The 27,475-nt window shown below is 48.6% G+C and overlaps 1 protein-coding gene across 9 annotated transcripts in view; it reads right to left on the reverse strand.

Annotated features, from left to right (window-relative positions):
* PACS2 (phosphofurin acidic cluster sorting protein 2) overlaps window positions 1–27,475 on the reverse strand; it is an 85,509-nt gene that overhangs the window by 7,606 nt on the left and 50,428 nt on the right. For 6 of the 9 annotated variants that reach the window (XM_075422384.1, XM_075422383.1, XM_075422381.1 and 3 more), the window contains 11 exons: window positions 26,690–26,811; window positions 25,790–25,925; window positions 24,971–25,075; window positions 23,041–23,147; window positions 22,145–22,299; window positions 18,688–18,798; window positions 16,499–16,607; window positions 9,284–9,326; window positions 5,726–5,768; window positions 4,325–4,460; window positions 805–1,031 (listed from right to left, as the gene is read on the reverse strand). In XM_075422384.1, coding sequence (XP_075278499.1) covers window positions 805–1,031; window positions 4,325–4,460; window positions 5,726–5,768; window positions 9,284–9,326; window positions 16,499–16,607; window positions 18,688–18,798; window positions 22,145–22,299; window positions 23,041–23,147; window positions 24,971–25,075; window positions 25,790–25,925; window positions 26,690–26,811 — 1,294 coding nt within the window. The remainder of the gene's footprint in view (window positions 1–804; window positions 1,032–4,324; window positions 4,461–5,725; window positions 5,769–9,283; window positions 9,327–16,498; window positions 16,608–18,687; window positions 18,799–22,144; window positions 22,300–23,040; window positions 23,148–24,970; window positions 25,076–25,789; window positions 25,926–26,689; window positions 26,812–27,475) is intronic. The other 3 variants (XM_075422388.1, XM_075422382.1, XM_075422380.1) reach the window with 1 other exon arrangement.

Raw genomic sequence — 27,475 nt, forward strand, 5'->3', positions numbered from 1 at the left:
AAAGCCAACATCAGGCTTTACGCCAAAAGCATTTCTCTTCCACCTCCTTTTGCCCCAGAAAGCACTCTGCAGAAAAACATAGGAGCTCCTGCAGAAGAGCTAACACTGCTGCAGCCCTGCTCTGAGTGACACCACCTCTTGTATGTACAAGCACACCCAGCCACGGCTTGGCAGGTCCGGCTGGTGCGTTTGTCTGGCTGTGACAGTGGTATTTTAACATGAGGACACCAGGTCAAATCTAGCAAAACATCTCCGCTGGGGCTGCTGCCATACGCTGCAACACGATGGGATGCACACACATCCTGCCTCTGTCTGCACCTCTGTCGTGTGGCAGAGGAGAGACCAGAGCGTGGAGCTGTACAGGCTGAAGGCTCTGCCCTGGCTCTGGCAGTCGGGGCACAAGCTGCTTCTTACCTAACCCAAGACCACCAGCCAGCACCAGCAGGCTCACAAGGAACACAGGGAAGCTGTTCAGAGCAGCGTTCCTCCGGCTTTCTGCACAGCCACTCAACAAACATCTTTGCTCTGTCCCCACCTTTGTTCTTTTGGGCTCTACCATTTCAGCTGCTCAGCTGCAAGGGTGAACACATCCCCTTTTCACAGCACAAAGAGGAACCACCCTTTCAGACCCTATCGTCTTATGCAGTCACTTCTCATCTACAAACAGACTAGGATTTTGGGGATAAAAATATGACTAAGGTGCTGTAATGCAGGACTGACAAGTCAGGCAGCCCTGGAACGGCAGAACAGGGAAAGCAGCATTGCATTCCTGGCCTTTGGCAACAGCAAATGTGTCCACTTTACCTTTCTTGTTCTTCTCTTTTGTCACAACAGTCATGGACATGGTCGGAGTGGTGGCAATCTCACCGCTGGCAGGTAACCTGCTGACCTGGAGGGACCGGAAAGTGCATTTCAGTGTGTTTTTGGTAGTGGAGGGGTCCTTCTTCTCTGGGTCTCTCTTTCTGTCCATGGGTGGAGCTGCAATCCAGTAATCCACCTGCAGGCCCATCAACTCAGCACCAAGGCTCTGGCTGGAAAACAAGAGAAGGAGGTAATTTCTGGGCAGCACTCGGCAGAGGTCCCCTCATCTGTGTTTTTTTCAGAGCGGCTGCTGTTCCTGACCAGCTGGTCAGAAGACAAGTGCCTGGCTCTTTGGGAAATCAGGCCGCAACTTTTTGTAGCGAGACCCAATAATCACAAAAGCACAAGTCAGCACCCAGTGATGCAGCCTGGGTCACGTTACGTGGTGGCACCGGCTCGGCAGCACAGAACCGCAACGAGCCAGACAAGCCAACCTGCTGCACAGCCCCAGGGACGAGCAGCGGGAAGGGGAGCTGGCAGGCGCTTCCTAACGCGATGCCAAGCTCGGTGACCCAGACAGCAAAGGCAACCCCTGAGGTGGCCCAGATCACTTCCAGCCTTTGAGTGGGCAAGATGGTCTGTAAGCACCTTGCTGCTGCTGACTCCCGAGTACTGACGAATGACTGACTCCGGCCAAGCGCAGCACTGCCAATATCATCTCTGAACTGGGGCGAACAAAGAGCTGTTGTGTCCCTGAACACTGGGCACCCAGTTCCCAGCCTCCCTGACTGCCTCCCATCTCCTCTGTCCGTGAGCTCTCCCTGTCACCAGCTGCCTCCCCTCCTGTCCGGAGGCTCCACCAGGTCACACAGGATCTCTGTTCTCCCCAGGTCGCACTAACAGAGCTGGCACTGGGCGATCCGCTCCACGGCCCTGCTGCAGGCTGGAGAATTCCTGTGCTGGGAAAACGCTCTGCCAGTCCTGTGATGTTTGCTAAACAACGGCAGATTTCAGGGCCTGATATGCTGTTGAAAACTCCCGCACATCGTGTGGTAACAGACACGCGTCACCGAAACGCTGCCAGCCTTTCTTGAGCCAGAAAAGGGAAGATGAGCAGCCTGGGAAATTCCACCCCTCGCCTGCCCCTGCGCCTCTTGCTAGCTGACCCTGCGTGGAGCAGGGGTTTATCATCCAGACCTACAACTGACAACCTATACTTCTTCCTACACAACGATAAAGTGTTGAATAATACGCAAGTACTAGACAAAAAACTAATTTCATTTATCTACCAGTCTGTGTCCCCTGCTTAAGAAGCAGCAGTTGTTAAGGAAGAGGAATCTGTGATCTTGAATGAAATCTGCATCCCTCTACACCGCCTGTCTAGTAAGAAACTCCCAAGGTAACACAAGGATGGCCCATCGTTAAGGTCCTCGCAGCAAATCATTTCCTTTTCTTTGCCATTGCTCAGCTGAAAGCCAGATTGCAAAGCAGAGTTCATCTTTGATCACCAAAACCAGGTTTTGGGTTCTCAGATCAATTTCAGAAGCGAGATTCTTTAAGGATGAAGTTTTGGAGATGCAGCTTTGGATTTTAAGGCTCCTTTGCATCACATTTCTCATCTCGGTTGTAAAGACAAAGCACCCTAATGTTTGCTACGCCCAGGCAGGATTTTCTGTTCCATTCCTGGCTAAACACGTGCCTTAATCTTTCAGTCTGGGTCACCCTCCAGCCCCACGCTGTCACAAACAGATCAGTGGAGATGGAACAACGCTGAACCTAAACTTCCTCATTTCTTGATGATTTTACCACACAGCATGAAACCAAAAAGTACCGGATTCCTAGAACCAGGCTGTCAAATTCAGATATATCACGTCCTTGGCTCACACCTTTAATAGCATACAATCCTGTGGGTACAGGTTCCCAAACCACTTCCACATTCGGGAAGCTGACACAGAGCTCACAAACGAGAAGTCAGCTCTGCTCTCCAGAGCCCGCGCAGCCCCCAGCTCTCTGCACTGCCAGCCAGCTGCTGCTGCGATGGCTCTCCTGCCACCAAACCACAGGGGCCATCTGGAGGGACCTGGGGAACTGGGCCTCCTGGCACAGGCTAACAGACACTAACACCTTCCAGTTGCTGGGCACCCTGCTATATTGCGACTTCTACATTTCCATTTCCTCTCATTAAAAGGGAACTCTCAAGCCAGTTCAAGAAGTCAGAGGTTAAAGGCCCCCAGAGGGTTCTCTGGGGTGGGCAGGAAAGGTCCCCATTCTGTCTCCAGCAAGGACAGCAGGACACACTGCTCAGGGAGAGCCCATGAGCCCAGCCTCTAACTGCACAGCATCCCATAGGACCTACCCAGCCCGACAGTCACAGGATTGGGAATGGTAGAGAGGACATTCCTGAATCATACTTTAGTATCCATTAATGGATCTGCTGTCTGTGAACTTGCCTAACCGCTCTTTGATCTGCCGATGCTGCTGCCACACAAGTAGCAGAGGCAGACACGGTCCCAACATGCCTTTCCTGCTGTGTGCAGAAGTCCCTTCCTTTCTCTCTTTTAACTGACCTCTTGCCAGTGTCACCGCGTGCCCCCAGGTCTTGTACCACAGGTTTGGTGAACGACAGTTCAATATTCAACAGACCTACAACCACTGTGATTTTGCAAAACTTGAGTGGCTTACCTCTTTCCCCTCCTCCCCGAAACTGCAGAGTCCAAGCCCTTCTAGTCTCCCCTCACCAGGCTGCTGCTCTGTCCCCTTCTTAACTCCCCTGAACCTTTAATTTCACCATGTGCTTCTGGGTACCAGAACCACACACAAAGTGTTAGACAGCTATAGCAACGTTTTGTGCAGCAACAGAATGGGAGTCCTGGCCAGGGTAATTCTTTACTGGGAGATTTCTAGGGGTTTCCTCCCTCCACCCCTAAAAATTTTAGCTAAGCCAGAGCTTCACATTGCTTACAGGTGTTTGTCCTCACTGTTCTGATATGCTTTCAGGCACATGTGTGAATGGGAACTGCAATTCCGCTATGCCACCTTACAACTGTCAGCTCTCCCCTCGCAGAGAAAAAGCCTGCTCCTTCCATAGAGTCACTCTGCCCTTGCACCCACTTGGTCCTTAAAAATGTAAGAATCATGAGGGATTAGGCTAGCAGTCACGTGTATTAGTGTCAGTATTTTCTTCGGCTACACATGCCCCCAGGAGCACCCAGTCTCAAAACAAAAATACCAGTAGATGGAGAACACAAACCTTCCCAAACAAGCTGCCATGATGGCTCATCAGAATCAGGGTTTCTGCCACACTATCAGAAACAAGGCTGCCCCTTTTAGTTCAGATGTGTGTGCCCTTGAGAGGTGCAGTCTTCCCATCAGGTGCAAGATCCCCCCTGCCCTCCCCAGCTCCTTGTCAGCCAGCAAGGACACAGTCATTCCAGAGGCAAAAGAGGGGAAGGGGAAAGGTGACAGCTTCAAGAGCTAAGATACGACAGCCAGGGGAGCTGTAAGGAGACAAAACATGCTTTACCTTGAGGACGTGACGCTGCCTGTGACAGACGGCGAGGAAGGTGGTGTGGGGGAGGCTTCTTTCACAGCAGGTGACACAGAAGGTGGGGTAGAAGAAAGGACACTGGAGCTTGAGGGAGCTGCGTCATCAGAGTCACCTTGCAGAAGAGAAGACAAACTGTTTGCCTAGGCTCGTCTCGCAGCCCAGCACACGCGTGCTGGGATAGCTCGGTCTCTTTGCCCACCCTCCTGCTGCACAGGTTTTGTTCAGACTCAATCCAGAGCTCAGCCAGCCCACCGGTTCTGACTGCCTCCACGCTTAAACCACAGGATTTTCTATGTTTGGGTAGGAGGCAGGCACAGACGTTCAGACTCCTCTGGGCTCCCCACCTGGCATCTGCTCTCCTGGGGTTTGCTCCCAGCTGATTTTGAGCCTCCTGCACAGTCAAGAGCCCAGGCCATTAATCCCTGCTGGGGAATCTTCCCCCGCAACCACTGCAGGGCAGCACCACTCCGAGACTCTTGGAGAATCCAGTACACTTGGGCTGATCACAGGGATCTCATCACCCCCTCTGCTTCTACCCTCCACAACCAAGGCATCGTTCCCTTCACATTGGCCCTTTAGGACGGTGGGAGCGCTGTGGCAGCAAGGAGTGACCCAGCGCTGTGGCAGCAAGGAGTGACCCACAGAAGGGCTGCCTCCATGCACAAACCTTTGCATAAGCCAGGCCACAGGAACCTGCGTTTAACAGCAAAGTGATACAAGAAACAAGCCCAAGAGATGAGGGAAAAAAAAATATTCCTGACTAGCAGTGCATATAAAGGAGAACAAGTTCACATCGATAAATTAGCACTGCCCCACGTCCATGTGTGTAAGCAGGCAGTATCATGTAAATCAGCTCTGCACTCCCCCATTAAAAAAACTGCGTCGAAGTTTGTTGTTAGATTGGCAAACTGGTCGCCTGACATGGAGCTCCCAGTGTCAGGCATACGTTTGAGATCAATTTTATTAGGCAGCTGAGCCCAGTGCAGGGAGACAGACATGAACTTCCAATGAACTGCCTGCCCATTTTGGAGCAGGAACCTCAAATAACCAGAGTGGTGAATCCACCCCACTGTGAAGACACATAAGAAAAATCAGTGTTTGCACATATGCGTGGAGCTCCCCTGGATGAGGGTGTGGGAATTTTAGCTGGCCTGAAGGTCCTTGTAAAGTAACAAGAAAACGGGCCTCTTTCAAGAGAGAGGCCTCTCTTTCTGTGAACGGCTGCTGGGAGTCAAGGCAGAGGAACTGGCAGCTAATAAAATCCAATTCCACCTTACAAAACTCCAAGACATGAGCAATGGACAAGCTTGTTAAGCCTGTGAAGCCAGGCTCCCACCAGCTGTATGCCACAGAAAGCACACACAAGACGCTTGTTACCTGATGTTGCAGAAGATTGTTCCACTATTCCAACCTTCACCACCTAGAGGGGGCAAAACAGAAGAGCTCTGTGAAACAGGAGTCCCCTGAACTTCAGGGGGGAGCCCCCACCCCCAAACTAAGCCCATGACTATAGCTCCCTTGGCACTGTTCTTGCAGAGTAGTGTCAAAGTATGTTACAAAGTGGAGTCTTCTAAGAGCCGGGCAGGTCCCAGCAGTGTCCAGCCAAGCAGTACCAGCTCACCACCCTTCCCTGACCTAAACCAAAGACAGCACAGAACCTGTGGAGCTGTTACAGACCCACGCAGCTCTGAGCGGCTCATCGTCAGCCGCAAGCTATGGGAACTACAGTGCCTGTCTGTGACACCTGCTAATATATATACGTCCCTTTAGCGTTGCTTTGATGACACCTGCTGATTACAGACATATTGCTTCCATCTCACAAGTGCAGCCACTTCTAGGGTGCAGCGTAGCTGGGGTTAACGATAAATGCCACTGCTATAATTTGTGGAACAGAGCATGCTACAAACACTAGCTCCCAAGAACACCCTATGCCTAGCAAGATAAAATGACCCTTGGTGATATAAAAGCAGGGACCTTGTGTAGCGATAAGCTGCTGCAGTACACAGTGATCATTACTCTTGCCACTGCAGAGGAGAGATCCTTCTGAGAGTCCTTAAGAAACTTGTATCCAGGGCTAATGTCTACCCTATATAAATGTTGACAAATGGGAAAGAGCTGCACAGGGATCTCAAGTCAATAAAACCTGCTTTAGAATGAGAAATGATGTCACACAGGCTATTTAGTTTGAAAACAGAAGGTGGTTAAGTTCAGACATGACCATGTCTAGACCACATCCCTAGGGAGCACATTTCTGTGTTAAGGGATCAAGATAAAGGACCTAATCATTAGAAGCAAAAAACTCTGCACAGTTCAGAGTGGCGGGGTGTACGCTCAACTCTAGATGTTGGAGAGCTGTCAGGCTCTCTGGTGGAGTCTCTGTCAGCTCCGGTCTCGGAAAAGGCATCTTGAACTCAGCAGTGTGTGCAGAGAGGCTCCCTGAGGGGGCACCAGCTTGGAAGGAGGAGGCTGCAGCTCGGTTTGGCCAGTCTCCACTTGAAGGGCAACAAACCAGGCTCTGGAGTTCAGCAGCCATTTGTGCTGTATCTGTTAAACGTCAAGAGGATGTTTCACAGACTGTAAGTAGCTGTGAGCAAGAGGAGGTGAGGCAGAAGAGTTAGAGGAAGAACAAGCAACACAGAAAACTGCCTACAGCCACCCTGATCGGCAAGCCAGACAGGAAACCTCCTGCGGTCTCTCCCCCTTTGCTGGCTGGCTGAAGATGCTCAAGTTCAGACGCACGGGAGGAAGACAAGGTTAAACATTTTCCCTTCCCCTCCACTCAGGGCGGCGCTTGAGACTGCTGCAGCCCCGACGTCGCCTCCATCCAGGAGCGCTGCAGCAGCCAGCCTCCCTTCCCTTCAGGAAGGAGGTGCATCCTGTTAACTCTCCTGGAAGCTAGCTGCCAGCAGGCGCACGGCTGCGCAGCCTCGGCACCCGGCCCTGCTTTCTCTCCCGGCTGGCCCCTTCTGAGGCTCCGCTCCCAGTGCTTCAGAGCCTGGCCGGGCAGCACAGCACTGCCCTGCTCGCTTCTGGGTCAGAGACTGCACAATCCAGCTGCAGGACACCAGGTTTTGCACCCTAAAAGCCAACAGAGTCCAGCCAACGCCAGGAGTCACAAACCCAAACGTTGCTGGCTCCCTCCCTCCCTCGGCCAACAGCTCCAAGCAGGATGCAGGTGAGGGAAAGAGCTTCGGTGTTCATGTTCAGCCTCAGACTTTGCGAGACACCTGCAACTGGCCTTTCAGAGTCTCTCCAGATGCATCTCATGGGGAACTACTGTGTCAGGAACACTTCAGGAGCAAGAACAAGCAGCACTAATCTGACCCTCACCACCAGCTGACATAGGAAGTCAGTCTGCTTTCAAGGCAAGTTTTTTTGGGGGTTGGCAGTGTTGTGCACCCAACAGAGATGTTCACTCTTCCCACTTTCAGAAAATCAAACCCAGACTGGAAAAGCATTACTAACGTCAGGGCAATGATCATTTTAGAGCAACTGGACAAACGCTTTGAGTCCCATTTGCTTGCACATAGCACTGAAGTAGATCAGCCCCAAAGAAAAGCTTTGCAGAGCCTAGAAGCTATAGTGAGATGAGTCCAGGAGCTTCCAAGCCCTTCTGGGCTTTTCATTTTACTGAGAAAGGTGAAACAACTGTTTCATAACAACAGTTCTTCACCAGCAATCACAGTTCGTGGGAGGGACAAGATCACATCAAAGCTCATCAGCAGGGAACAAATTGGGAAGATGTGTCTCTCCGCTTTCACGGAAGACATCTTTCCTTCAACAAACAAAAGTAGACTGTCATCTCAGGAACACTGCAGAGAGAGACTCTCACTTGGAAGAGACACCAGAGCGAAAGCAGGGCCAGCCTGAGGGCAAGAGAGACTAAGCTCTTTAAACGCCTTGGGATTTCAGATTAGCTCTGACGCACTGACAGGGATGCAAACAGGAATGCACACAAGTCAGCTTAACACAGAGCAGGCAGAACAAGACAGCCAGCATGCAAGAAAAAGAAGCTACAGGAGAGCAGCAAAAACTGTGAAGAGGGCATTCCATAGCTGAAGAGCAGTCAGGGGATATCCTTTTGGCCACATGCCAATGACTTTATACCTAAAACTTAATGAATTGAAGAGCGTGATCAAATATAGGGAGGGAAGCTAGAAAAGGCACAAAATACACTGACAGAAGCACAAACGCACCCCTGCCTAGATACTAGGCACTTGCCCACCCGAGCTGGGAACATTTAGAGATAAGGACAGGAGGAAAAGCCAGGGACTACTCTCCCAAATACATATTCACATGGTAAAATGCATTAAATAGCTATTGCCCCAGACTCAAACTTAACAGTGGTACAAATGATCTCCCTGGTGAGATGTACTCTCCACTTCCCAAGAGTGGATGGGATATTAAGAGGATCGGAGACTGTTCATGACAAGCACACAGAAGACTGACACTGGCATAGCAAATTTGGCCAAATCAATCACTCAGGGCAACGCTGGGCACAGCAACCCTGAGATCAGGTTTCCAGGAACACACCACCTTCCTCCGCACGTGGCCCAGCAGCAGTTCTCCACCAGCTAGGTGCTTTGGTCTGCAGCAAAGATGGGCTGTGGATCAGAGCACTTCAGCGTCACACTTTCCTCTCTGTATTGACTGAACCAGGCAATAGCGAGGTGCCTGCTTCAGCGCTGGCAGGCACACAGCACAGAGCTGCCCAGAGCCAGCTGCCTGGGAAGTAAAACACACCCTGTAGTTTGTTGAAGGATCTTAGATGTTTGCTTACATACCAGGCAGTTGCATCCAACCATCAGATGCTCACGCTGACTACCTTAGAGCATCCAGTGCTCCTGCTCTACCCCAGAAACCAGGTAAGTTTGGGCTAACAGCTGTGGACAAATTCTGTCTGGCTTGAGACAGTGTAACTAAGATGACACTCACCCCGACAAAGGGAATGAACTTCTGCGAAGATTCTTCGTCAGGGCTAAAGGCAAAGAGAAAAGAGTTGTTAACAGCTTGCTTCCACACCAGGCACAATACTCACTTTATATGTCGCATTCAAGCATGCAGCAGGGATGGACAGTATGCAAGCGCCAGTCCAATGTCTCCTCTCAAGGCCCCCTGCCAGCAGGCTAAGAATCTGCAGGGGTGGGGAAGAGCACGCGGCTTACGGCACATCTCAGGGGAAAGGTCTCTTCCTCCCTCCCTCACGCTTGACAGAGAAACATGCTTTAATGGCATGGCAGTCATTACAGACACACGACCTCCTACTGCAAGGAAATGGATCTGTGCCACAACAACATGGAGAACTGTGCGTTACTTACTAGTACCTGAAGCGCTCTGCACGCATGGCCTTCGCGCGTCCCACCTTTGGAGTCACATGCCATACCTTGCATATCCCAGCATCGCTAAAGCAGTTAGCCTGCCACGGGGTTACAAGCCGTGACACGTGGTTATTCGTACAGCACCAGCAAGTACACACACACACACACGCACACTCACGCACACAGATACGCGTTCCCTGCCACTGGGAGCTTGCGGTCCCTCACACAGGCACACTGGAGACCTCGGTAGTGGAGTACACCGGGCAGATCAGGACACCAACTCGAGAACGGCAAACAGCTAAACTAAACCAAACCAAATGCACCCCACGTCCCAGAAACAGCTGAAGACAACACTACACATGTTTCAAAAGCAGAAAGGCATCAGCTCCTCCTGCTCTGGCCCTGCCCAGGACTCAGAAGCCACAGGGTGGAGAAGGGCCAGCAACAAAGCCACAGTCAAATCTAGCAGGAACTAGGGAGAGACTGAGCAAAGACAAGAGAAGGAAGACCTGAGCGAGGAGGAAGGCAGGCGTAGAGCCACTGCTCCCTCCACGGGTGACAGAGATGAAGACGAACCCACAGGGTGAGGAGAGGACTGCAGAAGCACCTCCGCGTGTTCCAGTTCAGCAGTGGAAGTGACTGCACGGGCAAGACATGCAACATTTCTCAATGGCCAAGCACAGGAAACAGGTAGCAAGCAGACAAACACTGAGATTTCTCATGTTTCTCTTTTCGTGCATCCCTCAGTGCTCGGACCACGGCAATGTTCAGAGAAAAACCATCCAGCATTGCCTTCATCCAGAATATTGATGGGTGCAGCACAAATGTGTCAGGAAAGCAGGTATTTCTGTGCTGTTTCCAGCACAGATCGGAAATGCACCAAATGGGCAAAGGTTGCCAAGCACTGCGTGATTAGCACGGGCTGGACAGTTTCCTCTAAGCCCTGTGGAAAGAATGACACAGAACTGCAGCAAACAGGACCCAGCCAGAGCTCCTTCTCGGTCCAACGCAGAGTGTGCTTTTGCAACTAGCCTCTCACTTTGGCTCAGCTCTGCTTACTCATCTCTAAGGCAAAGCCAGGGGCTTTGCTCCCTTCCCACCTCACAAGGCCAGGCACCGCACCCTTCATTCTGCCCTCAAAGCACACGACAAAACGGTTGAGTCCCCATTTCTGTGCTGGAAGCCAGAAGGGTCACATCTTTCCAAACACGGTTGCAGGCCCCCCAGCAAATGTATCTCCTACGAACGTGACATTTCCAGCTCCAGTTTTGCAAAGTGAAATGAGAAACCAACAGAGCTGTTGGGAGCAGCACAGAACAGAGGCTCAGCTTGCTTCTCATGTCTTCAGCTCCACGGACTGAGAAGCAGGCAGAAGCGAGTCCTGCTGACCAAGTGAGGGAAGCACAAGTCACCTAGTCATCTCTCAGCTACTGGATGGCTTTGCTGAGAGCTCTCAAAAACCAAACCATGCCCAATTCCAGCAGAAAACTCATTCTTGTTCCCCCTGGGAGCTCAGATGCCCACTGAGGAGAGCTCAGGGGCGATTCTGAAATAAATCGTTTGCTTCAGTCACCATTTATCACAGCTCACAACGATGCACAGACTGTTCCTAAAGCAATCCAGCTGGATTTCAGCTCGGCTAGTCGAGTCCTGTCACGCATCCTCTTGGGAACTCTGATCTTGCACATGTGCCTCTGAAAATGCGGCTTCTCAAAACAGGTGCTCTTCACGTGGATAGAAGGAAAGACGAGATGATCATGCTTGTTCTCCACTTCCTCTTTCACATTCTTTCCTGATTCTTGTCCTTTGGGATGCCAAAATATTAATCCAGAATCCTCTCACCTTGATAACGGTTTCTTCTGTTCCTCCTACCACAGCCCCGCAATTAAAATATCCCCTGTCCCTGGAAAGGCAGTTCTCCCCGATCACCTACACTGCACCAATTCCCAGGCTGCAGAGGTTTTACCCCCATAGCGATGTCCAAGGTATTGGTTTTACCCACAGGGCTTCTGAAGGCCCTGGCATCTCAACCATAATTTAAAGCCAGACCTGACCCTGGTCTGTGATTTTTAACGGTGTGATTGATACTTCAACTCTGCAGTTCTGGGGGAAAACAAATCCCAAATCCTGGGGAAAACAAAAAACAGATCTATGCAGAGAGGCTAGGAAGAAAACCTTTACCTGCAACGGGAAGTTGTCTAATTATTATTTTCGCTTGGGCAAAATCCATCCACCTGCAATCAGTCCTTCAAAGGTAAACTGTCCAGACACGCAGGGTCCCTCCCTACCCCAAGAAATTAATTCAGACTGAACACAGACCTACAGTCAGATTTATGTGTTTTAGGACTCTTGGGAATGAGAAGAAGCCACTTCACCAGGAGTCACTCAGCTGACAAGGTGAAGGCATAATCTCTCTCACTTCTGGGGCAAAGTACAAACTAAGCTGCAAAGCACTCGGACGCTACAGTAAGAGGGGTTGAATAATCACTTAGAGCAGTTATGCCAGTTATTAGCCTTTCAGTAAGATATCAGTAAGAAGTAACCCAAAACAGGTTCAGATGTAGCCAAGCACCTGCAATTTCCTAGCAGGAGGGTCTCAGGAACTATCTTTATTCCACGCAAGTCCTGCAAGGGTGCAGCAGAAAAGAACAGACTTCTACCACCGCAGGACCAGCAGGCCTCTAAGCGAGTTCAGAGACCAGCACCTCTCCAAGGTTCATCTTTGGTGTGAAGCATCTGTTGTTCCCACCCGGCAGCTGCAGCTGTCTGCTGGCTAATACTGTCCCTGTTCCACCAAGTCTCCAGCACTCAAACAAAGCACAGCAGCTCCAGGTCCTCAACACATTAGATGAGTCACCTGTCTGCTCCTCAATGAAATTGTCCTCCAGCACCTTTCACGTTCCCACAGAGGGTGGGAGAGACTCAATAGGACACTTCAGCACATTTCTTCAGCCTTGACTCTTTGCCGCATTGCTCTGCTAGGCAAGGGGCACAAGCAAACTTCTGCTACGTTTCCACCAACTGCACAAGGAGGTTCATACAGCAACAAGCCAGGTGAAATGGGTACTGTGGAACCAGTGGAGGGACCGGGTCCCTCTTCACCAGCTGTGTTCATGTCCAGAAACTGCTGCAGGTTGGGTTTTAGGAGCAACACTCAGAGAAAGGACCTGGCCTCTGCCTAGCCACTGCCCCACAGAGAGTCAGAGACATGCAGCAGGCAGAAAACAGCGCTACCCCTGCTTCCTATCGCCCAGGAACCCATGCTGGTTCACCCTCCAACCCAAGGCACTTGTACTCCACAACACATGGGAGTGAAGGGTTTTTAGTTACATGTTTACTATGTAGGAAATGACCCAGCCCTCACCCTGACAAGTGAGCAATGCTTTTATTTCCAGCAGCCAAGCTGGTTCCCAGATTCACGTGAGGGCTATCCAGAAGCCACACGGCATGAACTGAATTACAGTGGGTGACACCAGCCCAGCTTCACGGAACTGATCAGCCATCCAGCTGCACTGGAATGAGTGTCTGCGAGTCCCACATCTCAACTACTGCAGGGTTTCATTCAAGAAAGCAACGCAGAGAGGCACCAACGTTGACGATACACCCCTCCTAGTGAGAGGCCTGCCTCTGCCAGCATGGTCTCCGTTCCCTGGATGTTGCCTGGACTGCAGCATTTCTTAACAATTCAGTAACCAGTAATTCTCCCAGTGCTCAGAGACAAAGTCAGTCACCCAGTGTAACGCAGAGGAGCTGAAATGGCAATTCACTTCTTTCCTGAACCCCCTCCTCATTGCCAGCCCCCTTGATTTCAGGTAAGGTCAGCAGATGCTCCAAAAGAATGGGATAAAGCTTTTGCGCCATTGCAGTCCATCACAGGCAGTACATGCGCAACCTTTTGCCAAGACAAACAGAACAAGGGGACAGGAAGGAGAGCAGAGGTAAGTCAAAATAGGGATAGCTAGCAATAAAGTTATGAAGCAGCTCGTCACATACAGCTACGTCCTTAAGACTGGGTTGTTGGCTTGGCTTTCCTTGGACCACTAGGGCTTGTTTAACAGAGCAAATGCTAGGATACTGGGAGGTTTATCTTACAATGAATTTGTAGGTAGCACTGCTGTTTTTACATGGACCACTGCCTTGAAGCAGCTATTCACCTCTGGCCTTGAGGGAAACGGAGTTGCAGTAACTCTGTGAACTGAGTAAAATAAACAATGCCCAACAATCCTATGACTCGCAGTAGGAGACCCTGCAGAAGCAAGGGGGTCTTGGAGGCAGCTCGGTGAGCACAACTCCCCTGCTAGCATACATCTGTCTCCTCTTTATTCAGCTCAGAGAAGGCCCATACGTTTGAGATAGCCTGTCAATAAGAGACTAGTCCTCATTTTTTTGATTACAGGGAGAAGATTTGCTGGTCTGCACTCAGACACTGCATGGCTGAACCCCACCCTGAGTCACTGAGTGTCACCTACAGCACTCCAGTTCCAACAGAGGGGATCTGCAAAGCCTTTGCTCAGTCCTGACCCTTGTGGAGCTACACTATATCCTCTGTCGGCTAGGAAGAAGGGAAGAAAAAAACCCTACCTTCTCCGTGTGTGACTGCTCAAAGCCACTCTCTCAATAACCACTTCATTCCCACTCAGTTTGCTCCCCAGGAACCTGTATGTGTGGTCCAAAGGCAGAGCAGCAATGTTTAAGAAGCGTTCTGCCAGCAGATGCCATAGTTTCAAAGCAGCGAGCAGCATTTAACCTAAAGCACAAACTGTGCATCCCAGACCTGCAGGACCTGTTAAACAAGGCACAAAAGACCAGTTCATAGAGGAAAAGGTACAGGAGACAGGAGAGGGAACCTAAAAGGAACTGATACCTTATGGTAAAATCAAAATGAAAGCTCTTTTTCCTTTTCAGAAAGCAACCAAAGAAAAAGATAAATATGTTATTACAATTACAAAAAACGGATGCATTCATTTAGATAGTGCTAATGGAAATATGGTTTCTGTGTTGTTTTTCACAATACCCTCCCTAAGTTGCTGCCAGTGACAGAGCGCTGCATTTCTAAAGAAAGCCACACGGGGAGATAACTGCCCTTCACCCCACGGGAGAGCTTGTTCGTCTAGCTCACCCTCTAGTTTGCTCATGGGGTACTTAACTGAAAGTAGAAGTTATTCTAAAGTGGACACGACAGAGATACTAAGAGACTGCAGGCTACACCAGGAGTCTGACTAAAAGTCTCAGCCATCTCTTTTCCAAGTAACCTTCTGCAGGGTTTGAGCCTGATCCAGCTTCAGGCATGGCGCCACCAAGTCCAGAGGGTCTAAAATCCAAAGGGATCAGACCAGCTTGGTAAAGCAGTCATGCACGCTGCTGGCAGGGCTAAGGGCATCAATTACTGAAGACATTTTGGATGTTTTCAAACAAAGTACCAAATTATCTTTCTGGGCACATTAGAAGTAAAAATGATTACATGCATGTTAATGACAAAAATGAACCTGTAACAGAACGGAGAAGGCAGTGGAAACCACTGCAGATCCCAGCAACCGAAGGGTGCAGAGAAATAACAAACCAGCCATCACAAGGGGTTCACACTGCCCTAAGAGTATCTGAACTCTGTATTTGTAACTAAGGTAAGTCTTCCCACCAAAACAAAAGATGGAAGCCAAGAGCTTCTGACCCTGCGGCTCTCCAAACTTCACATTTATCAGGCTAAAATTATAGAAGTTCACAAACAGTGACAAGAGTATGCTCTTTTTAATGGACTAGCCAGTCTGGAAATATTTGCCCTACGAGAGCATGAAGAATAGGCTAAATTTTACTGAATCCTTTCTGCAAAGTAACATAGAGCAGACACAAAAGCAATATACAACGAGCATTTTCAAAAACAGGCAGAAAAGTGACTCTGCTCTCACCTTTAACCCCTCCCAGTTTTTATGCAAAGGAGGCACCAATGAGGGATGTTAATGGATCAAAAATGAAAGATCAGATATAACATGGAAAGGGTAGTAATTAACATAATCCATGCCTCACAGGAGACTGTGAGTCTCCAATTAAGAAAAATCACGAGTTGAGTGTTCGTCCTGCTCTGAGAAATTACTGGGATGTGTGTGAGTTGGAGTCTATTATTCTCCTTTGTGCCTCAGAAACAACACATCTCCACCCTTCAGTGACCGTTACTCTTCTTCCCAGAACACAGCCACATGAGGCTCTACATACCTCTCAATCTGTTTTTCCGACCCCAATCCTCCCTCCTACAGGCTGCTTATCCCTTAAGAGAAGTTGAAATAAAACTTGGTGAATGTCAGCCCTCCCCAGTAGGAATCTCAGTAGCCTGCAACTGCCAGTCAACAAGGATTTTCTCTCTCCTGCGAGAAGCTCTGCTATTTGCGCTCTAAAAAGAAAGGGTTTCAGTTCCCTCAACACTGGTGCAAAAAGGCCAGGTCTCATGGAAGATACTTTCGTGGCGGGGAGAGGGGGAAAGGGGGGAAAGCTGCAATCCAGTATTACACACCTAAAGTCTCCATGCTAAGTGAGAGGTCTCTGTGGTAAGAGGTCTCCAGCACATGACCATATATAATCTGTCCATCCCCCATCCTGCCCAGTCCCCACTTCCTCAAACTTCTCAGCTCTTCAAAGAAATCACGGCACTTAAACAAAGCACACTGTTGTAAAGTCACTGTGATCTAAGTGGGACACATCTCTGGGTGCAGGCTACAGTAAGGATCCCAGGGTGTTTGCAGGTTGGAGTGATTTTAAGACGGCTGGCACACGAGATGAGAAAAGCACTTTGCTTTCACCCTGATGCTCATTCTGGACAGTCAGCGTTCTGTCAGCGACATACCTTTTCTGCTTGTACGTCAGCATCGCTTCAGCAATGGGCAACTGGTGTGCACAGTTTGCCCCTGCTATATACTGTGTTATCCGGGAGACCACGTCAGGCGTTTCTGGAACTGCAACAGAACAAAGAGAGAAAATAAATTAAGTGACTTCTCGGACCAGCACCAGCAGTGTCCTCCATTTGCTCAGCCAAGCAGCTCACGGTAGGCAGCCAGCTGCATGTGAACTTCATCTTCCAAGGGCAGCTCTGCAGCCTACCCCAGAGCACCGTACAGCTGTCTAACCAAACGCAAGCGTCCTGCAAGAGCCCCACAGTAAAAACATTAGGAAGGCACACTAGATACGCCCACATCTGTACACAGCAGCATTTCCTGAAGTATTAGTTCATTTCTATTTGTTAAAATGCTTTTCTTTGAAAATGTGTACCTGCACAGAGTCAGCTTTAGACTTTTTTTGCACCCTGACTGTAGGTATCTGCTGAAGAAAGTGCCTAGCCATCTCTCCCAGGGCCTTGGTGGGCTGCCCTGCTCACACCAGCATCTGAGCTACCTGATTTCCTGACAAGCTCAAGGCCTTGCTGAGTTAACTGCAAAGACTGAGAGCCACACAAGGGTAGGAAGAGCACAAAGATCACACGTGTAGCACAGCAAGTATGCTTCAAGCCTGTGAGAGTGTTTGATTGAAGTTGACAGGACATTTCCTAAATGCCTTCCATATTTCTTTGGTTTCAAGCACAAAGCCTCAACTGTGAGATCAAGGGAACACAAGTTACCTTCACCAGCCACCTCCGCACCTTAACGGGCATTTTAACCCGGAGTCTCTTATGACAATTATTTGAACTGTGAAGAGCTATGATTCTTTGCCAGATCTTCTTATGCCATCACAGGGTTTCTGCACTGTTCTCACTGCACAGATGAAAATGGAGAATCTACAAGGCCTGGACTGTACAAAAACGAGGCTGCATTTTCCTCATAGTATGCAGGCAAATAAATAATGGCTGCAGCACACAACCTACTGAAGAGCAGATACGGCTCCTGAGCTAGATTTCTATAGGTAATGAAGTATGCCTAACCTAGACACAAAAATCAAGACTGTATTGACATTTGTCCGCATTTTCAAGGGCGGAAAGGAATTAAAAGAAACCTCTTCCCAACATCTGTTCTTCCACAAACTTGAGATCAAGTAAAAGCGTGGGTTGGGTGGCACATTAGGACATCTCTAGTCCAGCCTCCTGCTCCAAGCAGGGCTAACTTCACCTCCAGAATAGGCTGCCCAGGGCCTTGTCCAGCCAAGTTCCCATCTGCCGGAAAAAGCCCTGAACAACCCCCTGTGAAGAGGCCTCTCCCTCTCCTCTCATGGCTAGAGGACTTCCAGGATCACCCTAGGACCCCGAGGCTCCCTGCAATTCTAACAGGAGAACCAGACTGCAACCTCCCCACCTGTGCAGCGCTCCAAAAACCACAAAGCTTTTTCCTGCTAGTGACATTTCTGTGGGAGATATGCTGCCACGAGAGCACCGCTCCTCAGTAAAGTCTCAGGTAGCCCTCAGTGTCAGATGCAAATCCTCCTTTCTCCTGTTTCTTTCCATTCTTGAAGGAACGGATGGAAAAACTGTAAGCATTAATATTTTAAGCAAATGAGTACCTTAACACACAGTAAGACTTTATCCTGGCCTAGAACAGGTTCAGATCGGAACAGGAACTTGTTGATCTGACCTAGGGTAGCTCCCACGTTACAACACTGTTGAATAACAAAATTCTTCTTTTAATGAGAAAGATCCTGCCAGCAGATTTCAGAAATGTCAAGGTCATTCTCACATGCAACTAATAGAAGTTAATCTTCCCAGAGTTCCCAGTTTTCCAGAACTTTTAGGCTGGACAGTTTCTGAAGGGCCAAAGAAAACAATGTACCAAACTTGGTAGTGAGACCTCCACATTAATGAACAAAACTGAACGACAAGTAAAAACAGCGTGACTCAGAGGCAGTTAGTGCCTCTGGGAGCCAACAACTGTTTGCAAACCACCACGAGGAGGACATACAAAGGTCAGCATCTGAAAAGGGAATGTGGTGGAGTGAGGAGAAAAGAGGAACAAAAACATTTGTCTGCTTCCTCTTGTATTACATGACCTTTGCTAAAATTACTCATTCAAGCCTTTTATCCCACACAGGCCAGACAAAGACACGTGGTCTTACCAGTGGTCTGTGCTTCAAGTTTGTTGAACAGATCTCTCCAGGCTAGATCTTGGAAGAAGTTGTTGTATCTATAATCTACAGACCCCAGATACTTGGCCACTGGATGAGAGCCTAAGAAAGAAAGGAAAACATGACAGTTGTTCTTCCCAGCAGTGACCGCAGGTGTGTTTTTTACGCTTAAGCAATTGAATTTCAAAATCAAGACTACACTAGACACCCCAGAAATAAATTTCTTCAATTATAATAAATTAGTCCAGCTTATCTCTACAAGAGCATGCAAACAGAATTCCCAGCAGAGAGACTGCTTCAACACCACTGACATCTTTCAGTGATGCCTCCCCTTCCCCCTCACCAAATTAAATTTTAAAAGGCCAAAGAAAACAGGACTGAGAAACTGCTGAGGAAATAAATGATTTGGAAGACACACAGGCCCTAAGGCTCTTCATCTCAGTCTCTCAGTTTTGCAAGCGGCTTTCCTGCCCAGAGGCTGCACCGCGGCCAGGTCACCTCCGCGTAGAGCAGTCAGACCCCTTCCTCCAGACACCATTCGCACACCACGGCTGCTTTGCAATACAGCAATTGTCTCCAACCAGGAAAAACAACCCAGGGAGGCTCGTTTAATTGGTGGAGAAGGGCTGGAAGTTGAATAAATAGTAATTAAAGACAGAAGGATTACAAGGACTACAGTCTCTGGTGAGCGCTGGCATACATGTCAGATCCCTGCTTGCTCTAGCTTTACAGCTCCCCTAAGACCTACTTGCAGAAAGTTTGTGTGTCCTGCCTCCAGCCCTGGATGGAGAGCTGCCTTCACACTTACTTCTACTGAACAGGACAGGGAAGGCATTTAAGTGACAATATCTGCCCCTGGGAGGTAGCAAAAATTTCATTTTAGGCCACATGTGTCCCCAACGCAGACAACTTGCTCTTGCAACTACCTCTCCAGTCTTCCAACACAGGAGAGAAGGCGTGCCAGGACTGCACTTTCCAGTCACCACATTTCAGTCATGCTCAGCTTGAGACCTGTACATTTACACTCAGCCATGAAGTGGCCTCAGAGTTCCTCCTGATGAGCTTATTTTCATCCTTCCTGCATACCGTATTCTCAACTCAAGCCACGCTTCCAGAGCCTGCAACAGCTGGGTCATCAGCTGGTAACTGGTAACCTGACAACTCCTTCCAAGAAGAACCCAGTTGCTTAACTATAATCACCATCCTCCAGTAAAGCCCACGGTGGGAAAAAACCACTGTCTTTTCTCAGCCCTCCAAACCAGTGCTGATTTCCAGACTTCCAGGAAAGGTTCAAGCAAAAGGCCTCTCTGAGCTCCCCTCAGTGTCATTAGAGACTGGGGCCTAAGTTCTCTCATGGACCCTCCTGATCATGGCTACTTTCAGACCCATCATTTCTTTTGCAGTGGAGTTTTAAACAGTGCATGTGGAACAGCTCTGCACCATGTGCTGGAGAAGCTTTCCCTCATGCTGGGAAAACACATTGCACACGGCAGATGCAGTTGGAAACAAGCACCAAACACAAGGTCTCCCAAGAATTTCTATCCATGGGAGCTAAACAAAACACTAAAAAGCCCCAAACAGCAAAAATAACCCCCAACCTTTTTTTCTTTTGTATTTTCCTGTTTTCAGTTGTTTATACACTGGTTTGGACATCAATGGAGTCTTTCAGCCACAGAATCAGAAGCATGAGGCAGGACTGAGTCTCCCAGTGCAGATGCTTGCAGACATGAGGCATTTCTCACTGTTCAACAACTGTAGGTTGACTCTTCTGTCACTGCAGCGTGTAGTTGTGGACTACGAAGGTAAAACCCCCTTAGAAAAAACTCCACCACTGTTACTTCAAAGGTGTTGCTAATGGCAGAAAGTCTTTTCCAAGACATTAATGGCATGGTCGCCATTCTGACTCTGGTGCTTATCAATTGTCAGAAAAGAGAGGTTGCTGCTCAACCATTTTAAAGGAACTGCCAGAAAGCTGGCCAGAAATAAGCACTTGATCCGATCAGTAAATACTGCAGATTTCTATGGGAAAAGCCCTGTTAGGTAAGTTTCTGTACTTGAAGTACATTTAAAAAGCATTCAGAGTTGTGAAGCACTTCCATTATCAAAGAGTTTTGATCTTCCTTTTTTTTAATTACCAAAGAAAGTTCTAAGATTAAAAAAACAACTAGGAACCACACTAGCTAAATCCTGTGTTTCACTTTCAGCGAGAGAATATTTTCATATGATTAAAGACTGCAGGACAGAAAACTTCTTCTGAGGCCAGGAGACAGTCAGCATGTGAGGACCGAAGTCCTCAATCACACAGACTCTCATTCAAAGCACACTTAACCCTGCAGAAATAATTTTTTGTGTGTTTTTACCCCCTAAAGGGCATTCTCATCTTCCTGCCAATGACTTTGGAAATTAAATGCCTTCCTCACAGACGAATCCAGCTTTCTTCTTCTGCCTTTTTTATTTGACTTCTGCAAATCCCATCACTGAATTGACAGCCTAACCCCACTGCTGATGGTGCCAAGCAGCAGCTTCCAGCTCCTACAGCAAATGCCATCAGCCAGTCCCAACCCTAGACAACTGGAAAATACCAAGAAAAAGTGCTTTCCCAGTTTTCTGTTGCCTACACCACCTAAGTGCCCTCTTCACACAAACTAAGCCTTGGACTAGACCAGCTTCTGGCATCACACCCTTCCAACACCAACACTGCCCAGATGCCCCTGCCCACTAGCATCAGCGACCGCCTGGCTTTCCAGGCCTTTCCGCTATAACATTCCTCATATTTTCAACTACGACAAGAGCCCTAAGGTTATTATCGGCCCACTCCACTTGCACCTACACAAACAATCCAAGCTGGGTTACTTTCCAGCCAGGCAGGCTTGTCGAGCTGTTGGAAGTCCAGAGATAAGGTGCTGGAAAACTGAGGGTAACACCCGAGGAGAACAGCACATCAAGAAAAGGTCAAAAGACACATGTAATTTGAATAATTTAAACTCTCAGCAGTTTCAGAGCCTTTAAAAAATTTTCAGTCTCCCTTCTCCATAAACATTTTCTGTGTCAGCCTCAGAGAGGCCAGAGCAGTTATCACTTCGGGAAACATAGTGCTCAATGAATTTAAGATTTCAGCCAGGGAAAGGGCTTCCAGAACATTATTGTACACATTCATTGTGACGTGATACAAAGATATATAAGAGCCTCCCTGTATGGGGAGAAAGTACTCAACCCCTTGCTTCAAACAAAAAGGTTTACAAGCAGACTTTGGCATCAAGAATGTAAAGATGAAATTCACTCATGCAAGAGCAGCAACGTAAGCGTTACACAGTACTATGACAGCACGACATTTGCCTCGCATAACAGCCATATACCTAGCCAAAGCTTCCAGGAGGGCTTCTCCTGAGGGAGCAGATCACATTTAACCCGTTCGTCTTTCTATGAAGAAAAATTGTTCCTTATTTACCTAGAGGGATGATCAAAAATCTCATGTAGCCGAGCCAGTCTGGGGTTTTGTGAGACAGCTGCTCTACAAAGAGCCTCAATACAGCACTGAGGTAATTCTGGGCTCCGGCCACTGCAATTTTAATGGGGTTTGGAGGCTGTGAATTGCAGTTACAGCTAGACAGAAAAAGAGGGAACATATTCATAATCGTGCTTCCAACCAGCTATTTCAGAACAAGTACAAAAATCGGTTAATAACAACCAAGGCAGAAGAGAGCTTGTTCAATACACAAGGCAACATCACGATGATTATCAGCAACTTAAAACGTTATTAATAAAATGCAACGTTGTTCAGTACTTTCTTAATTGGTCTCCTTGCTCCTCCTTTCACACATTTTGAGACTCTGTAAAGCTGAACTCAAATATGTAGATTAGGATGTACCTATTGTAACTAACTACCGTGTCAGAGAACATACCCAGGTACCCACAGCCCTCAGTGGGTATCTAGGGAACGCCTTGAGGAACTGAGAATTAATACGGGAATTACTTGGGGGTGGGGAACAAGAACTCTTTAAAAACCTACCTATTAGGTTTGTGTGCTTTACTGGTTACTAGATCTGACCTATGAGGCAGCCTCCAAAGCATAATCTTTTAAAAACACTGGTGTCAGTGAAAGGAGACTTGTATCCTCACACGCATGGCAGAACAGCAACAACCTTGCAGGGCTGGCGAGCGCTGAAGAGCCACGCAACTCTGACGTCAGGAAAGCAGATTGGGGAGAAGAACTGGAAGTGAGAAGTATAGGAAAGGAGAAGTATTTCTCAGCTATTGGATGGAAAACTCCCTGGGCATGGGGGCAGAGGAGCTGAGAGGCTTTTAGAGCTGAGACTCAACAAACAACACAAGGTGAGAACTTACTATCTCTGTATCCTGGAGACAATAGTGCTGAAAGCTGCCTGAATATCAGCTGAGGAGCATGTGCAGACCACTGGCAAAGTATGCTTTTGCAAGACATCTGATAGGTACTGAGGAGAGAACAGAACATGTTACGGTCCTTCTTTTGGTACAGTTTGTGACAAGAAGCACATCTGCCTCCCCCAGTCTCCCAGGTGTTCTCGTACCCAAGCACGGGCACTCTACCGATGTCCAGTTTGCAGGTGATTCAGCTGTTTCCCAAATAACTCATCCTTGTGCATCAGTCAAAAGAAAACTATTCCACACAGCAACACTGCACCTTCTTGACAACCACCAACACTATATCCAAACCACAGTATTTCTGGCAACAACCACTCTAATAAGGGGCAATGACAACTCTAATAAGGGGTAATGGCTTCAAGCTGAAAGAGGGTAGATTTAGACCAGAGAGAAGGAAGAAATTCTTTACCATGAGCATGGTGAGGCCCTGGCACAAGTTGCCCAGAGAAGCTGTGGCTGCCCCCCTCCCTGGAAGGGTTCAAGGCCAGGTTGGACAGGGCTTTCAGCAACCTGGTCTGGTGGAAGGTGTCCCTGCCCACGACTGGGGGCTTGGAACTGGATGATCTACAAGGTCCTTCCAAGCCAAACCATTCTACAACTCTGTGAACTCTAGAAGAGCAGGGGTTTTATGGACACAGAGCAGGGCGGCAGCAGAAGGTTGTTCGCCTCGGAGACAGCACTTGGTAAAAGCAGATGTTCTCTGATCGCCTGCTTCTGGGACTGCAGTTGCACCTCTCTGATTTCAAAAGGACTTAAACAAATGCAATGTTCTGCTCACCCTGGAGCACTAAAAAGGGGGAGGGTGCTACCAACACACACGTTCCTCATGACAGACGGCTTCCCCTCCATGCAGCTAACAGAAAATAAGTTAATACACACCTCAGGTATACATGGACATAACATTGATGAGATTTGGCAATTATCTCATGTTTTCAAACTCTGCACCGCTAATTCATAGACCGCAGCCAATGCCATCTTCACCTCCTCTGATATTGCACACACAAGCTGCTAAAACTATTGGGAGAAGACCTACAATGCCTTCTGTTAATCTCTGGAAGGTATTTCTCCATCTTCCAAGTATAGAGGAGCTGGAACCAGTAGCTCAGCTGGTATTTTTCATCTCTGACACTGAGACCATACTTCTTCCAGAAGCAGGCGGCCAAACCAACCGACATAACTCCATAAGCCTGGTGCAAGTTCTACAGGCACCAGTCACCCAGTACGTATTTACTGGGTTTCTTCCATACACATTTTATTACTTTCTCAGACTGAGGTTCCAAAAGGAGCAAAATTTATTCTGAACTCCCAACCAAACCCATAACAAACCACCCATGTTGCCAGCATAAGAAAGCACTGCTCAGGGTTCTCCTTAACAGAACTGTCACTCAGAAAAGACAGGGTGACATACCTGTAGCCAGGCATCACAAGCATCCATGCAAGGCAATAGAGCAGACCTGAAACATTTTCTCCTGTGATTACCTGTGCCCAGAAATCTCAGCCTAAACTACAGGTCAGTCCTTCCTGCTTCCTCCGTCCCAGCCTACCACAGCCAAGAAGTAGGCTCCTGAGTGCAAGGGTCTAGATGTTCCCAGTGTGCTGCTAAACAGAAGGAATGGCATTTCTAAGAAAAGGTAAAACCTCTGGGAAAGGACTCAGGTGGGAAAGCCTTACAAGATCCACAGCACCTCCCAGTGAAACAAATCCCAGTACAGGCACTGAACTCTCAGTATGCTGCCAGCCCCTGCACACCACAACTGCTCTTCCAACCAAGCAGCAGAATCTACTTGATTAGCGCTAGAGCTCAAGGCCTGTCCATTCCTGAGGAGGAACAGTGAAGGAAAACTTCGCTTCAGGTAACGTCTCCTGCCTTTACCTGGCCTTGCCAATCAGAAGTATTGATAAGAATAATGTTTTCTGGCAGCTGGTCATCGGAAACCAGGATGTGATTTAGTTGGTCATATACCGTTTTCCTGGGGATCTGCAAATAAAGACACAGAGAAGAGAATGGTAGGAGAAGTCAGCTCTAATTCTCCAGCCTCCACCTCTTGCATTCATGCCAGGTGGCTGTGCATGGCTGGCCAGGGCTCGGTCACCCCATCAGCAAAGGCATGCTAGCAGCCGTGCTGGCTGTTGGAACTGACACTTACCAGCTTCTTCAATACTGCAACATTCTGCAGGCTCCTCTATTAGACACCTAGATTTTGCTGGCCATTACGCCTTCTGCCATTGCACTCTTCCTTACTTCATTTTATATCAACTAACAGTAGTCTGAGGAATTTTGGATTCACAGAAGCTAGCAACAATCTCCTTAAAGGAGGGAATTAACTGAGTCCTGCAACTAACAAAAGCACGGCACATGCTCTGCACAAGTTAGTGCCCTTTTGCAATTCCTAGCAATTTGCCTTCTTTCAAAGCAGTAATTCCTCAACACATCCCTACTCCTTTCTCATCACAACAATCTGTTCCAGTGTTTTCAGTTTATGGCTGGCTGACAGAGAAACAAGCTGGCAAAACCCAGCAGACTGGATGGAAGATACAGTATCAGCCAAGACATAAATTCCCTCCTTCCTGGAGCCGCAGAGCTGCGTTTCTTTCCAGCAGGGACAGCACTTGGACCAGAAGGGACCACAGGAGACAGTTGGAGAAGAGGAAAAACTATGAGTGGCTGGGGAGACAGCAATTTTTTTCACACCTGTAAGTGGTGCCGGGTGTCCGGAGAGCGTTCATTGTCCAGACTGTTCGCTCTCTCGTTCTGTGGCCTCACTGGCTGCCTCTCCTTCAGAGACGTGCTCCTTCCTCGACGTCCCGTCTGCTTCCCTTCAGACCTGCTAGAAAGATGTGCTTGCAATCCAGAGCTGGCTCACACCTGAGCAAGATCCAGCCCCCAAATCCCAGATCACCCAGTCTAGCAACCTCAGCAATGTGAGTGGAGGCACAGCGGAATCGTGCATGTAGATCTGAGCTAGCTTGAGACTTGCTAATTCTGCTTCTGATAGTACAGAGCACACAGCTCCGCTACACAGCATGTTCCCAGGAGTCCCAGGCAGACTTCCACAGCCATGCTAAGACCCACATCATCACCCTGCTATTGATACACCAGCATAACAACTACGCAAACTGCAGTCACACCTCAAACACAGCACAGAAACACCTGTTCAAATGAACATCTATTTGTCTGCAAATAACCACAGAAACTATATGGTGGCATTGCTGAAGCCCACATTCACCATCCTATTCAGGAAGGCTTAGCAGGACGTAAGTTAGACTTGACAGCCACCTTCAAGGCCAAAATCTGCATCAGACATTGACTTAGCAACAGCATCTTCAAGCAAGCAGCTCCAGAGCTTCATAAAAACTTAATTGGACATGGAGCAGGTACAACACAAGAGACAGGAGCAACCTCAAAGCAATGTTGCTCTTCAGGGTTCCGAGCATTCATTTATCAAGTGCTCAAGACCCATCAGCTGCGTGCCTGAACAGCAGGAGGGTCTCCTCGCAGTCAGTGGCTTAAGGCCATCCTGAACTGCTGGCAGGCTGTCTCCGACTTCCCAAGCAGCCCTGCAGCAGGCGCAATGCTGCGTCACCACCCTACCTGGTGGACGGGATAATGAGGGACTCGGTCTTTGTGATCTTCCCACTGGGTGGGAGCTTCTCGACAAACACATCTGGTGTGGGAAGTTCAGCTTCCTGGACCTCAGCTTGCTGGTTAGATTCCTGCAAAAACACAGGGAACCAAGTGATCAGGAACAAACCCTCCCCTCTGTCTCACTACCACAAGGGCTGGCAGAAGGCACCCCAGCTTGGCTCTGGTGGGGCACGTTCAGCCTGCCTCTTCCAGATGTGCTCCTCACTGCCAAAAGGGAGAAGCCAATACTGCCTCTCTGGGACTACCAGTTCCCAGCTGTGCCTCACAAGGGAGTTGGAGGCAGGAAAGGTGGTCAGAAGCTATTTGGAGTAGGCACTCTCCCAGCTCAAACCCAGAGATGCGTCTTCTAAAGCAACAGAGATCAACTCAGCTTACCCAAATGAACTAGCGGACAGTGAGAGACATGTGAGAAACATTACAAACTGCATGTCCCCAGTAAGGCAACTTCAGCTTTGGGATTTTTACCCCAGGACCAGCTCAATTTCTGCCAATTCAGCTTGAAGTAATACTTCCATCTGGTAAAATGTAACAGCCCTGAGAACACTTTTCAGGACGATACACATGCTCAGTAAGATACTGTGGGCCAGCCTTCCTCAAACCAAGAGAAAGGTTGTTTAAACAGAAGACCACATAAAGGATTTGAATTTCAGAAGGCTGAAACACAAGAATCTCCATCATCTAAGGTCAGGAGGAGAGCTCAGCATTATCTTCACTGCAGCTAATGTTCTCCAC

The sequence above is a fragment of the Opisthocomus hoazin genome, chromosome 6 (assembly GCF_030867145.1).
Source record: "Opisthocomus hoazin isolate bOpiHoa1 chromosome 6, bOpiHoa1.hap1, whole genome shotgun sequence".
NCBI classification, from domain to species: Eukaryota; Metazoa; Chordata; class Aves; order Opisthocomiformes; family Opisthocomidae; genus Opisthocomus; species Opisthocomus hoazin.